We start from the raw sequence: 16215 nt of genomic DNA, 5'->3' as shown, positions 1-16215 counted from the left end.
AAGGTCATTAAAATAAATCAATATTAATCATGTTCACATTCATCAATGTTAATGTTATTATTTGGCTCATTCATAACCTGCAAGTGGGGATTTATAAATGTGAATGTAAAAAAAAAAAAAATAATAATAATAAAATGAAGGTAATTAAAATGTAACATGTGTTCATTATGCAAGCCATGTTGTTTTATCTGGCCTGCCACATGTATTTACAGTGAATTGCTTTTATGGTGTGTGTGTGTGTGTGTGTGTGTGTGTGGGAGGGCAATTCATCAATGGGCGGTTCTTCCGTCAATGAGGATGAATGAAAATTGGTTGCATAAATGCAGCTATAGGCTTGTGTGTGTGTGTGTGTGTAAACTATATAGAATCCTTTGAACAACAGGAAGCCACCATTATCTGTCATTCTCTTCCTCTGTAATGCCAGTGTGCTCTCAGCACTCTCATCTGCTTGACAGAATATAGTGTGCCCCCCCCGCCCCCCCTCCCATCCTACCTCGCCATGCTTCCTGCGTCTATTTGTGGTGAGAAATAGAAAGCTTGCAGTTTGGTAAATATGAGGATGTTCATTCATTCATTTTCTATACCGATTGTGCTGGAGCCTATCCCAGCTGTCTTCGGGCGAGACGCGGGGTACACCCTGGACTGGTCGCCAGCCAATCAATCACAGGGCACATATAGACAAACAACCATTCACACTCACATTCATACCTATGGACAATTTGGAGTCGCTAATTAACCTAGCATGTTTTTTTGGAATGTGGGAGGAAACCGGAGTACCCGGAGAAAACCCACGCATGCACCGGGAGAACATGCAAACTCCACACAGAGATGGCCGAGGGTGGGGAAAGAAAATAAGAAGCCAAAAAGTTACCACTTCCACACAACATAGGAGGAGAACTCATCATTCATTTTCTACCGTTTATCCTCACGAGGGTTGTGGGGGTGCTGGAGCCTATCCCAGCCGTCTTCGGACTAGAGGCGGGGTACACCCTGGACTGGTCGATAGCCAATCAATCACAGGGCACATATAGACAAACAACCATTCACACTCACATTCATACCTATGGACAATTTGGAGTGGCTAATTAACCTAGCATGTTTTTTGGAATGTGGGAGGAAACCGGAGTACCCGGAGAAAACCCACACATGCACGGGGAGAACGTGCGCAATTTTAATTAGTGGCTATCTAATTTGCATATTAGATAGGCTCCGAATTTGTTAGATCCCTGTTTTCCACGATACCAGGTCATCAAAATCTTTGATGCACTTTTGATACTCTTATTCATCTGTCAAGCAAACCCAGCCATCATCATCATCATTTACAGCAGGATCATGAACATCACTGCTGCCTGCACTGCCAATATTATTGCCAATATATTAAATAGATAAAGATGGAATGTGTATTTTTAATATATTTATAGTATTTTTTAATTCCCTTAGCAAAAAAAAAAGATATTCATATATGTATATCAGCTTTCACTTTCCACAAAAACTTTTTAATTTTAATTTTACAGCAATAACATCAAATTATTAAGGGAAAAATGTTATAATCTGATGAAAAAAAAATATAATTTTACTGCTGTTTGCAAATAAATAAAGTTTAATTGAATTGAATATGTATGTACTAATGGATCCAAATGAAGTGGAATTTTAGTACACTTCTGAAAATCGATTTAATTCAGCTTTGTCATATGCGTGAAAAGGCATATCGACTTGTCTTTGGCCTTTTTTTTCACATTTTTTGCTGTTTTTAGATGTTCAAAAATTAACATTTAAAAAATAATTTAAATTTATTATTAAAAAAAATGTAAATAATAATTTAAATAATTAAAAAAAAAATTAATTTTAATTTGTCAATTTATTTTCCCTCATAATTTTATGTCATTCCTGTACAATTATGACTTTTTTCTCAATTTTTTTTGCTGTTTTACTTTTTTTCTATTTTTACTATAAAAATACAGTAAAGTCTTGTTATATCGATATCGGTTATATCGAAGTACTGCTTATTACGATACTATTTTCATTTCCCAGCAAATTTCTAGTCTTTTATGATATAATTAGTTCCGGTTAGTAAGATACCCGGTTATTACGATAATCCGGTTACTACGATGCCCTTTTCATCTCCCGCCAGCCAATTTGGTCTGCTTATATCGATACAAAAGCAGCTTAAAGCTGAATCAATCTTTGCTTAAGGATTTCAATACCACCATTAGCGAAATCTATAAACGGCGTATTGTTTGATTTTCGGCTAACTCCATACATGTATTTAATTGTGTTGTATTCAGATATCTTTTTATCGCTTGCAATAATCACTGTTTTTCATATGTACATGCTGGCGTTCGTGGTTTCTCTCGTGTGTATAGAACAATGTCGAGTGCATTATTGAATATTTACTCAGAGTCACTATTGCAAGAGTGCGTTATGAAAATAATAAATGATGAAAAAAATGTGACCCATCTGACTTTAACCGAATTGTGTTATGTATATGAATGCAATAATTTTTTGCAACAATGTTTATGGTTTTGTCTGCTGAAGCGTGAGGATTTTGCATTGGTTGAATTTTAGAAAAGAAATAGTCATTAAAAAAGTGTAAAGACGTTTTTATTTAATGCATAAGTTTATTTTTCACTTCACTACAGTACAAAAGCATGCTAGATACGCAATCCATGAACTCAAGGAGAAAATTACATGCCATATCAAAGATCCGCCCACTTTTAATGCAGTTCGGCGCAGGATCGGATATATTGATAGTCCGGTTATATCGATATTTTTTCCGACTCCCGAGAATATCGATATAACGAGACTTTACTGTATAATCCTTTTATATAGTCCATTTCGGCATCATTCACAGTAATCTCAGTCAGTAGGCTCGACGATCGGATCATGGCACATGAAAAGGAATTAGGAAGTATGTGGGACAGATGGATTGACATTTTATAACAGCGACAAAATACACTGAAATTCCTGATCTCATTTCGAGAGGCTAATTTATTCTCCTAAGAACTGGTCTCTTCTGTGGCTGTCGCTGATACCAGTGTTGGCCTTTAGTGTGACTCACTTATGATTACTCCCTCATTTTCAGTCTTCAGCACGACTTGAATGGATCCATTCATAGTTCTGTCTGGATGGCAGCCCAAAAGCCGGGTATGCTCATCTCCAATAAGATAGTAGTGTGTATAGTGGTAAAAACGTGCTTATTTTAGTATTCCCATCAAATACTCAAGAATTCAAGAAATAGCTCATAACAAAACACATCTTGTTGCCACATGGTATTTCCACACCTGGAGGTAAGAAGGACTCGAACAAATTTGGATTTGACCAACTGTACCTATTGATTTTATCATAACATTACTGCTACCATATCACTACTATAAGGAGAACCACAGTACAGAGCAGAGGGAGCCACCTGCTGTGGCCCAGCAGAGTGCACTATATTTGGGCACATTCTCTGAGCCGCTATGGAGGTCAGGAGAACCGGAGGTCTGTGGTGTATTTGTCCAAGTTAGCAATGAACTACAGCGTCATCGTAATTGGATTTTTTGGTATGATGTCATACTTCTGGGCTGCACGGCGGTCGAGTGGTTAGCGCACAGGCCTGTCAGCAAGGAGACCTGAGTCCAATTCCAATTCCGTTCATACTTGTATTGTACTCTATCCAGGAAAATGTATGCAAACCAAGGCCAAACACACTCACCAGGGGCATACGCTAACCGAGGTTCCGCTATACACAATTTCTTCTGTTGCTTTTTTTTGTTGCATAACTTTTTGTTTGAGGCTGCACGGCGGTCGAGTGGTTAGCGCGCAGGCCTCTCAGCAAGGAGACTCGAGTCCAATTCCGTTCATACTGTATTGTACTCTATCCGGGAAAATGTATGCAAACCAAGGCCAAACACACTCACCAGGGGCGTACACTAACCGAGGTTCCGCTATACACAATTTCTTCTGTTGCTTTTTTTTGTTGCATAACTTTTTGTTTGAGGCTGCATGGTGGACGAGTGCTTAGCGCGCAGACCTCACAGCTAGGAGACCAGGGTTCAATTCCACCCTCGGCCATCTCTGTGTGGAGTTTGCATGTTCTCCCCGTGCATGCGAGGGTTTTCTCCGGGTTCTCTGGTTTCCTCCCACATTCCAAAAACATGCTAGGTTAATTAGCAGCTCAAAATTATCCATAGGTATGAATGTGAGTGTGAATGGTTGTTTGTCTATATGTGCCACCAGTTTAGGGTGTACCCCGCGTCTTGCATGAAGACAGCTGGGATAGGCTCCGGCACCACCCGCCACCGTCGTGAGGATAAGCGGTAGAAAATGAATGACTTGACATCTCGGTTGCACGGTGATTGAGTGGTTAGCATGTAGGCCACACAGTCAAATCCTGGATTTTTTGAATCTGCATGGAATTTTGAGTTTGCATGTTCTACCCGTGATGGATGGAAATTAAAAGTAAATTAATTTAAGGTGTTTATGCACACAACATAATTCAATGATGTTGTTTGAACGAGATTCTAAAAAAAAAAAAACTTTATATATCTGCTTTTAACATAACACATTACACATCAGCCCCCGCAGAGGTAATTTGTCGTAATTGTCCCATCACATCTGAGACGTCACGCATAAACTCAAAGTGACGGCAACTGAAAGTGTGATGCCGACCCGGGCTGACTCTATATATACGCCCCCCCCCCACCTAATTAAATGGCTTGTCCCCGGAAATCAACATTTTAGAAGTGAAAGCTCCTCCAGGGGAAAAAAAAAGCACAAGACACCTCCACTCATAACTCATTTCGGTGGCTCTGCTGCATCCACCCTCGTTCCCCTCCACTCCCCTTAATAACCGTCTAATCCAGGGGTGGGCAAACTACGGCCCGGGGGCCACATCCGGCCCGCCAAGTGTTTGAATACGGCCCGCCCAATCTTTCCAAAGTATTTCATTTAAACTCAACATACAACCTGGCATCATGGCCTGAGCCAACCTTTTGATGGTTTTATCAATTTCGTTTTTTGGTCTGTTGTTTACAAAGTGCTCCTGAAAAAAGGGACACAAGCGCATAATAATAATAACAATAATAATAATAATAATAATAATAATAATAATAATAATAATAATAATAATAATAATAATAATAATAATAATAATTATTATTATTATTATTATTATTATTATTATTATTTATATATTATTATATAATATTTATTAATTATATAATAATTATTATATTATATTATTTATTATTATTTATTATTAATAATAATAATAATAATTATAATAATAATAATAATAATAATAATTATTATTATTATTATTTATTATTATTATTATTTATTATTATTATTCTTCTATTATTATTATTATGTATTATTAATTATTATAATTATATTATTATTATTATTATTATTATTATTATTATTATTATTATTATTATTATTATTATTATTATTATTATTATTATTATATAATAATAATAATTATTATTATTATTATTGTTATTATTATTATTATTATTATTATTATTAGATTATTATAATAATTATTAGAACTATTATGATTATTATAATTATTATATTAATGCTAATTATTGTATTAATTATATATAATATTATTGTTATATTTGCATATTTACAAAATAATAATATAATTATTATTATTTTAATTTTATTGTAATTATTATAATATTTTATTATTTTAAAAATATTTAAATATAAATATAAAATAATAAATAATAATAGCAGATTGCATGACAATTTTACAGATACAATAATACCAGGTGGACTGTTACGTGTAAAATATATAGTCTGCCCCCCCCCCCCCTGTAAATTTTGTCATATCAATGCGGCCCGCGAGTCAAAAAGTTTGCCCACCCCTGGTCTACACCCTGTACCCCACCAATGTACACCCCCCAATCACAGGGCACATATAGACAAACAACCATTCACACTCACATTCATACCTATGGACAATTTGGAGTCGCTAATTAACCTAGCATGTTTTTGGAATGTGGGAGGAAACCGGAGTACCCGGAGAAAACCCACGCATGCACGGGGAGAACATGCAAACTCCACACAGAGATGGCCGAGGGTGGGAATTGAACCCTGGTCTCCTAGCTGTGAGATCGCGGTGGCAGTTTAAATCAGTGGCTATCTAATTGTTAAACTATATAAGGCACAATATTTGCAGAAATGCCTTGTTAAATTAGCATATACTGTATCCAACCTATAGGTCATTAAAATGTATTATTTGCAGTGTACGAATTGGGGAAAGGCACTCACAGATTTTAGTTAAAAAGTTATTTTTCTCATCGGAAAATTATTTAAAAACTCAGTGCCATTGAAGCGTCCCACCTCCCCTCACCCACACAATGTGTCTGTCTGATTAAACACCTACGTGAAATAATAAGAGGTGAGATGAGCTAAGATTGTACATGGCAGGGTGCTTCATCCGGAGGATAGAATGAAGAATAAAACATATTTCTATTTCCATAGGAGATAAAGTAGTCCCTCGTTTATTGCGGTTAACTGGTTCCAGTGGTTAGCGCGCAGGCCTCACAGCTAGGAGACCCGAGTTCAATTCCACCCTCTGTGTGGAGTTTGCATGTTCTCCCCGTGCATGCGTGGGTTTTCTCCGGGTACTCCGGTTTCCTCCCATATTCCAAAAACATGCTAAGTTAATTAGCGACTCCAAATTGTCCATAGGTATGAATGGTTGTGTTACACTCGCAAACGTAATAAACCACAAACGTAATACAAATCTGCAGCTTTGAATGTAATAATCCTGCAAATGTCATAAATTTCCCACAAACGTAATAAAATTTGATCACTGCAAACGTAATACTGAATTTCCTGTACTGTAATAACTATTACATTTGCCAGAAATTACTACATTTTGTTTGTAGGTGTACATGTGCGTTTTAGTTACAGTATATTATTGTATGTGTGATTTTGTGTGTATATGGGAAATAATAGAAATAGTAAAATATAATAATAATAATAATAATAGAAATAATGAATTTATAAAAAATTATGTTATCTTTTTCATTCATTCATTTTCTACCGCTTATCCTCACGAGGGTCGCGGCCTATCCCAGCTGTCTTCGGCCGAGAGGCGGGGTACACCCTGGACTGGTGGCCAGCCAATCACAGTGCACATATAGACAAACAACCATTCACACTCACATTCATACCTATGGACGATTTGGAGTCGCTAATTAACCTAGCATGTTTTTGGAATGTGGGAGGAAACCGGAGTACCCGGAGAAAACGGGGAGAATATGCGAACTCCCCACAGAGATGGCCGAGGGTGGAATTGAACACTGGTCTCTGTGCGCTAACCACTCGACCGCCGTGCCGCCCGACAAGGGAATCTTAAAGAACCAAATCATAGAATGAGAACCAGATTGTTTATTCCTGACAACAATACCTAATACAGACGTCCAGGCTTATCTGCCGTCCCTGTATGCCTACAAGTAAGCAGGTCTTATTACAGCGCAGCTGCAAAAATAGCACCCTTCCTTTCCCTGCCCGAACCCTGGTCCTCCTAGCTGTGAGGTCTGCGCGCTAATCACTCGACCGCCGTGCCGCCTGTTATCTTTTTATTTAAAATAAATGATAATTTAATAATTAAATATTCCTTTAATGTATTCAAATGATACTCTTTGAATAATATTTTTTCCACAAAAAAAGGAAAAAAATAATTATCTTGTTAGAATCCTCAAAATGACATCTACACCTTCTCCCTCATTAAAAGAAGAAAGAACAAACAACAACAACAATAAAGATCATTATTTTGTCTCATATTACATTTGTGGGAAGTTATTACATTTACAGATTTATACTTTCCCACATATATAATAATTGAAAAAAAAATTCAGTATTACGTTTGCAGTAGGCAAATTTTATTACGTTTGTGGGAAATTTATTACATTTGCGGGATTATTACATTCAAAGCTGCAAATTTGTATTACGTTTGCGGGTGTAACAGGTTGTTTGTCTATATGTGTGGCGACCAGTCCAGGGTGTACCCCGCGTCTCGCCCGAATACAGCTGGGATAGGCTCCAGCACCCGCTGTGACCCTTGTGAGGATAAGCAGTAGAAAATGAATGAATGAATGAATGAATGAATGAATGAATGGTTCCATTCCTGCAACCTGATAACCATCTTATCATTGTGTTATCATTGTCTGGCTTCCTTTATCATTTTTCAGTAGACTTCATCGGCTTTGTGTTTTTCCCATGGATGACGGTGCATAATCATGACATGGAATTTTGGCCCTCTTCTTCTCATCACATCTCCAAAGTGGGAATTATTCATCACTAATCACATAAAAAGCATTTGAGTTCATCTCTTTTTGAGTCCTCCTTGGGTGAAAAAGACACCCTTTTAGCGCATCAGTCCTAATCAGAGTCAATGTCACACATGGAGATATGTTGAAACAATGCCTGGTAGCTATGTCACCCCGGATATACAACACCAGTCTCATCATGGAAAAATGGGATGGGATTGGAGCTTGAGAAATGGCACGAGTTTGGACAGACTCTACTTTGTTTTGCTTTTCATCCGATTGGCTTGTGGTATTAGCTCGTAATCTTATTATTAAACAAATAAATTATTTATTAAATTAATTATTATTATTATATATATATATAATTATTATAATTATAATATTTAAATTATTATAATTATAATATTTAAATTAATATAATTATTAAATTTTAATTATTAAAATTAATTATAAAATAAATGATCTTATTAGACTTATTATGAATAACGTTTTTTATCTTCATTGGGTAACTGATCTTATTATTAAATAAAAAAAATATTTATTAAATTAATTATTATTATTATATATATATTTATTATAATATATAAATTATTATAATTATAATATATAAATTAATATAATTATATTAATAATTAACATAATTATTAAATTTTAATTATTAAATAAATTATCTTATTAGACTTATTATGAATAACGTTTTTTTTAATCTTCATTGGGTAACTAATCTTATTATCAAATAAATAAATTATTTATTAAATAAATTATTATTATAATATATATAATTATTATAATTATAATATATAAATTATTATAACTATAATATATAAATTAATATAATTATATTAATAATTAATATAATTATTAAATTTTAACTATTAAAATTAATTATTAAATAAATTATCTTAATAGACTTATTATGAATAAGGTTTTTTCATCTTCATTGGGTAACTAATCTTTTTATTAAATAAATAAATAATTTATTAAATTAATTATTATTATAATATATATAATTATTATAATTATTATATATAAATAATTATAATTCTAATATATAAATTAATATAATTATTAATAATTAATATAATTATTCAATTTTAATTATTAAAATTAATTATTAAATAAATTATTTTATATGACTTATTATGAATACGTTTTTTTTTATCTTCATTGGGTAACTATTAATATGTATTCACTCACGCTGTGTGACCGAGACGGAGACTAGAGAGAGGAGCCATCACACGTCTTTCACACATGATGCAAACACAATAGCGACAATGACCGTTTGCTCACTTGGCTCAACTTCATTTCACGTTCTCTATTTTGGTTGGTAGGATATTTAACGTGAGTCGGGTGGACTTGTTTCGCCATGTAGGCGGTGCATTTGACAAGACATACTGTTTGCTTCTATAAAAAGTCAGTTGGATATCTTTGCTTGTAGTGAATGTGGTGCTTTTGAGAAAAGGCTGACAGATTATTTTCCTGTTTTTCATGGCCAATTAAAAAAATATCACTAGACTTAACACTTAACACACATACGCAGTATATATTTTTATATAGCTGAATAGTAAACAATAAGTACAGATACTGATACGGATCATTTAGATGGGTGAACAGATTCAGATGCAGATATTGGTGTATTTGCTTATCTCTAGTAAATATCAGAAATCAGAAAAGGGTTTATTTTTGGTTTGTTTTGGTGAAGTAGGTGCAGACACATCTATTAAAAAAAAAAGAATGAAAATACAAACTATACAGAATAAACAGAATAAATATTTGTACACAGTTTATTTTTTGTTTGTGATTCCGGAAGTTCCGTCTGATCTTCCCATATCTTCCCATTTCAACCTCTCAAATGTGAATGTTTTTTTTCCTATTTGTGTTTTTTAGGCAATACAAGATATTCACACACATCAGATAAAAGTTGATCAGAATATATTTTGCTGAAACTTCTGCTCAATCTTTGATTATTGATTACTAAAAAAAACGAGAAAATGTAGAAACAAACTTTTTTTTCTGATGAAAGACGATAGATTGTGTCGCACCGGAACAAAATATTCCATTCTGGAGGTACTGGATGGGATTGAATGAATTATAATGAGTTATAATCAAGGTTGCACTAATCAAGCTTATTAAATCCTACCCCTCCATATGGTACTTTTACAATCAGTAACTGTTACATTTGTTCACTTCCTGCTTTCCTAAAATTTTTTTTTTTTTTTTGTCCCGTACTAAAATACGAGGTGATATGACCATCCAATGACATAATGGGTACCATAGTAACTGTCAATAAAGTGACAATAACAAGCAATAAGAAGCCTGTTGGTTAACTACAGGGGTTGTGGACATAAACAGCGTCGACTTAAACGTGTTCTACTGTGGCAAGAGAGCAGAAAACAAGACGAGGTGATGTGTTGGAATATAGATGGAAATTGATTTTGCAAAGGGGGCTGACTGATATCGACGAGTCCATGAAGTAGTCAAATATATGCATACGCAATCATGAAAAAAACAATGCGTACCATTACACCCTCATATAGAAACTCCCCAGGCTATTTCCCTTTTGGAGTTTTACGTATTCTGCAAAACAAGAATTGCCTGAAAGGCCAATAAACCAGTGGAAAAAAAAAAAAATGTGTGATCCAATTACTCCGACTTAGTTTCAAATGCCAGGCATGAAGGTTGCTTCTTTAGTGGCTTACTTCTTTTCAGGAAAAGGAACCTCATGGTGTTTATATTGAACCACTGCGTTGCCGGTGCAGGTTAGGTGCTATGCGTGGATAATTCAATGAATGAATGTATACTTTCGCCTTCTAGCTGCTGGGACCTGATGTGAAGGTATTTGATTTAGAGCAGGGGTCTCAAACACGTGGCACACTAGTTTGAGGCCCCCCGCCTTGATATGAAAATTTTAATGTTTGATATGGATGCTGTATGGTATCATGTACCCAGAAAAAATTATTACGTTTGATTAATGTTCATGTTAAAGGTTAAATAACTGTTAATAGTTATCCTCCCTATCCGTGTGGAAGTGGTAAGTTTTTCGCTATTTAAGTTTAAAGGAAATAACTTGAAGGAGGGCAGAAGATCTAAACCAGCGGTCTCAAACACGCGACCCGCGGGCCAAATGATGCCCGCAGGACACTAGTTTGAGGCCCCCGCCTTGATATGAAAGTTTAATGTTAGTGCGGCCCCGTGCAAGTTTGATATGGATGCTGTATGGTATCATGTACCCAGAAAAAATTATTACGTTTGATTAATGTTCATGTTAAAGGTTAAATAACTGTTAATAGTTATCCTCCCTATCCGTGTGGAAGTGGTAAGTTTTTGGCGATTTAAGTTGAAAGGAAATAACTTGAAGGCTACCGTTTAGGTCGCTAGCTCTCTAGTTAGCGAGTTAGCATGTGTCAAGACCCTGCAGTTGCGCAATAAGTTGTAAATAAAAAGAGTATAAATGTGACTATAGTCGTGTTTTGTCATGTCTACAGGGCTCTAATAATGCTTTGTTCATTTTAATCTGAAAAAAAAAAATTTGTCTACCCGCCAACTATATGTGGTTTCTTAAGTTTTTATTATTTGCCGTTTTATTATTATTATTATTATTATATTTATTTATGCGTGGGTTTTCTCCGGGTACTCCGGTTTCCTCCCACATTCCAAAAAACATGCTAGGTTAATTAGCCGACTCCAAATTGTCCATAGGTATGAATGTGAGTGTGAATGGTTGTTTGTCTATATGTGCCTTGTGATTGGCTGGACACCAGTGCGTGAAGACAGCTGGGATAGGCTCCAGCACCCCTGCGACCCTCGTGAGTATAAGCGGTAAAAAATGAATGAATGAATGAATGAATGAATGAATGATTAACACTGCCATTGTTTAGTGCAGGCAGCAGTGATGTTCAAGATCCTCCTGTAAATGATGATGATGATGGCCGGGTTTGCTTGAGAGATGAATAAGAGTATCAAAAGTGCATCAAAGATTTTGATGAGCTGGTATCGTGGAAAACAAGGATCTAACAAATTTGGAGCCTAATATGCAAATTAGATAGCTACTGATTTGTTTAATTAATCCTGATGTCCGGATGTACTGGCTCATACCAAAACCTTTGAAATACACACAAAATGTAGTGAACTACAAAGACTACTGCCTTCTAAGCTAGGTTGTTGTACGTTCCCGTTGCAGATACATGGCCATCATCCACCCACTTCAGCAACGCATGTCGTCTACAGAGACCAAGGTGGTCGTCGGAGTCATCTGGGTCCTGGCTCTGCTCCTGGCTTTTCCCCAGTACTACTATTCCAACACGGATCAGCTCCCCGGTCGTGTGGTGTGCTACATCGACTGGCCGGAATACACGATATGCGACTTCAAAAAGATGTGAGTGTATATCGTTTTTGGGTCCAGTGTCGGAACTACGCTTTGTTTATTTTTATTAAAAGTCATGCGGTAACACAGATTGAGAGAACTGCTTAGGTTTTTCCAGATTTTTATTTTTTTTTTTTATTATATTTATTTGTTTCCATTATTTACATTTGTATTCAGCTATATGATGACAAGCCCAAAAGGAGTAGGCTGAAGCAAAAGCTTATAAATGTTTTCCCCTGTTATTATTATCATTGTAATATTATTATTGTTATTATTATCATTATTGTTATAATCTTTATCATTATTACCATCATTATAATTCATTCATTCATTTCTACCGCTTTTTCCTCACGAGGGTCGCAGGGGTGCTGGAGCCTATCCCAGCTGTCTTCGGGTCGAACTGGTGGCCAGCCAATCACAGGGCACATATAGACAAACAACCATTCACACTCACATTCCTAGCATGTTTTTTGGAATGTGGGAGGAAACCGGAGTACCCGGAGAAAACCCACGCATGCACGGGGAGAGAACATGCAAACTCCACACAGAGATGGCCGAGGGTGGGGAAAGAAAATAAGAAGCCAAAAAGTTACCACTTCCACACAACATAGGAGGAGAACTCATTCATTCATTCATTTTCTACCGCTTATCTTCACAAGGGTTGTGGGGGTGCTGGAGCCTATCCCAGCCGTCTTCGGGACGAGAGGCGGGGTACACCCTGGACTGGTGTCCAGCCAATCACAGGGCACATATAGACAAACAACCATTCACACTCACATTCCTAGCATGTTTTTTGGAATGTGGGAGGAAACCGGAGTACCCGGAGAAAACCCATGCATGCACGGGGAGAACATGCAAACTCCACACAGAGATGGCCGAGGGTGGAGTTGAACCCTGGTCTCCTAGCTGTGAGGTCTGCACGCTAACCACTAGACCGCCGTGTCGCCCCCATCATTAATATTACCATTTCCATCATTATAGTTAATAATTTTTTTAAATTTTCCAGACTTCATTGCTTCTCGTAGAGTGCTGTATCATTCCATCTGTTATTTTCTGACATCCGCAGTATTTGTGCTTTTATTGTCAATTTATTAGCCCACTTTTTTTGTGACATTTATATATCATTGTCTGGATTGAATGTGTCTAATCTTGTGCGATTGCCAGTTCATTGGGCTTAATCCAGGGGTCGGCAACCTTTACTATGAAAAGAGCCATTTTACCCAATGCCCACTGAAGAAAAATAGCCTGGAGCCGCAAAACATATAGTATGTTTAAAACAACATTGGAGGGAATTTGGGGGTATCAAAGTAGTTCAGATAAGAAAAGACGAGTTGGAGTACTCTTGCTAGTTTTGGAGATAAACTTACATAAATGTATGTGTAAACTACTGTAAACGTAAAAACAAGTTCCCATGCCGCTGTTTTTAAATTATCTCGAATTTATTTTTTAGATTTGTAGGTAAGTATTACTTGTTTTTTTTCATGTACTGAACTGGATAGCAGTCAGAACTCACTCAGGATGCATTCATGGTCTCAGACAAAGTTGGATTTTTTAAAACTCATTACAAAAGACGTGCATTTTCCCCACTCGGGTGTTAAAAATATTCAAGAATCGCAAAGGGAGCCACAATAAAGAGGCTGAAGAGCCACATGCGGCTCTGGAGCCACAGGTTGCTGACCCCTGGCTTAATCTGAAGTCTCCAATAGGCAAATGAAAACAATAACAATCTAAAAATAACAAAAAGAGTAACTGTCGTCAACGGTCCATTGTGGTGAAGAAGCAGCTAAGCCAAAAGGCAAAGCTCTCAATTTATCAATGGATCTACGTATGTTCCAACCTTGAGGGATTTGGATAGTGACCAAAAGGGCAAGATTGTGGGTACAAACGGATGAAATGAGTTTTGGGCTCTCCCTTAGAGATAAGGCAAGAAGCACTGCCACTGCCATCTGGAAGAAACTCGGAATAGAACCTGTGCTTCTCCACATTGAGAGGAACCAGTTGAAGTGGTTCTGGTCAAAGTGTTTCCTGGACGCCGAAGGTGTTTAGGTCATGTCTCTCACCTGGTCTGTGAACACCTCGGGATCCACCGGTATAATAGCCATAGTGAGGGATGTCTGGGCTTATTTGCTTAGGCTGCTGCCCGACTTTGGGTAAGCAGAAGAAATAACATTGTGGGAGAGAAATAAGTAAAAAAGTCAACCACTGATGACATAAACGTGGCGAGGAGTTAAATTCTGGTTCCTGTTTCCGGTGAATTAGTAAGTTGCTAACCAGGGTAAGAACACGCTGTGTATTAATAACACAACAAGATGCACGCCATACTGTATTGTACTCTATCCAGGAAAATGTATGCAAACCAAGGCCAAACACACTCACCAGGGGCGTACGCTAACCGAGGTTCCACTATCCAAAATTTCTTCTGTTGCTTTTTTTTTTGTTACATAACTTTTTGTTTTAGGCTGCACGGCGGTCTAGTGGTTAGCACGCAGAACTCACAGCTAGGAGACCGGGGTTCAATTCCACCCTCGGCTATCTCTGTGTGGAGTTCACATGTTCTTCCCGTGCATGCGTGGGTTTTCTCCGGGTACTCCGGTTTCCTCCCACATTCCAAAAAACATGCTAGGTTAATTAGCGACTCCAAATTGTCCATAGGTATGAATGTGAGTGTGAATGGTTGTTTGTCTATATGTGCCCTGTGATTGGCTGGCCACCAGTCCAGGGTGTACCCCGCCTCTCGCCCGAAGACAGCTGGGATAGGCTCCAGCACGCCTGCGAACCTTGTGAGGATAAGCAACAGAGAATGAATGAAAATGAATGAATGAAATTAACCTTAGCGCTAAAATGCTAATAATAAAGAAAAATAGTAATACAAAAATATGCTTGCTGACTGCATACTTTTATTGTTTTAAATAATGGCCCATATTTTCAATATTGAAAAAAGAAAAGATTTCTTAAAACATATTTCTATCAGCGATTAACTGTGATTAATTCTGAGTTAACTATTGAGAAAAATGCAAGTATTATGAAGAAAAATATTTCAATTTTTTAATAAATATTTTTTTTAATTGCTTTTAATAAGAAAAACAGATATAAAAAATAAAATAAAAATAAAGTTAGGTTGGGGAATAATATATGAATAAAGTCAAAATATTACAAGGAAAAAATTTACAAAGAGTTGAACTGTGATTAATTCTGAGTTAACTATTGAGAAAAATACAAGTATTATGAAGAAAAATATTTTAATTTTTTAATAAGTAATTTTTAAAATTACTTTTTATATGAAAAACAGATATAAAAAAATAAAATAAAAATAAAGTTCGGTTGGGGAATAATATATGAATAAAGTCAAAATATTACAAGGAAAAAATTTACAAAGAGTTGAAATATTTGGGAGAAAACTCCAGCAATAATGGTAATAATAATAATAATAATAACTGTATCTTCTTAGCATATCTACATGTGTTGGTTTACATTTTTTTAAATAAAAATAAATACATTTTTTAAATAAAATAAATATTTTTTTAATCAGATATAACCAGATATAAACGCGGCATGCTTGGAAGTGATTTACCCCCCCCC

The 16215-nt window shown here is 35.9% G+C and overlaps 1 protein-coding gene across 1 annotated transcript in view; it reads left to right on the top strand.

The window, feature by feature from the left end:
* The window catches only part of tacr1a (tachykinin receptor 1a), a 38225-nt gene that overhangs the window by 2155 nt on the left and 19855 nt on the right, over window positions 1–16215 (top strand). Inside the window, exon 2 of the mRNA XM_058069883.2 lies at window positions 12454–12648. Coding sequence (XP_057925866.2) covers window positions 12454–12648 — 195 coding nt within the window. The remainder of the gene's footprint in view (window positions 1–12453; window positions 12649–16215) is intronic.

The sequence above is a fragment of the Doryrhamphus excisus genome, linkage group LG3, assembly GCF_037039965.1.
Source record: "Doryrhamphus excisus strain RoL-2023G ecotype Guam linkage group LG3, RoL_Dexc_Guam_v1.1, whole genome shotgun sequence".
Classification (NCBI taxonomy): domain Eukaryota; kingdom Metazoa; phylum Chordata; class Actinopteri; order Syngnathiformes; family Syngnathidae; genus Doryrhamphus; species Doryrhamphus excisus.
The sequence above is the reverse complement of the archived record's forward strand: the minus strand, read 5'-3'. Positions and strand labels throughout refer to the sequence as shown.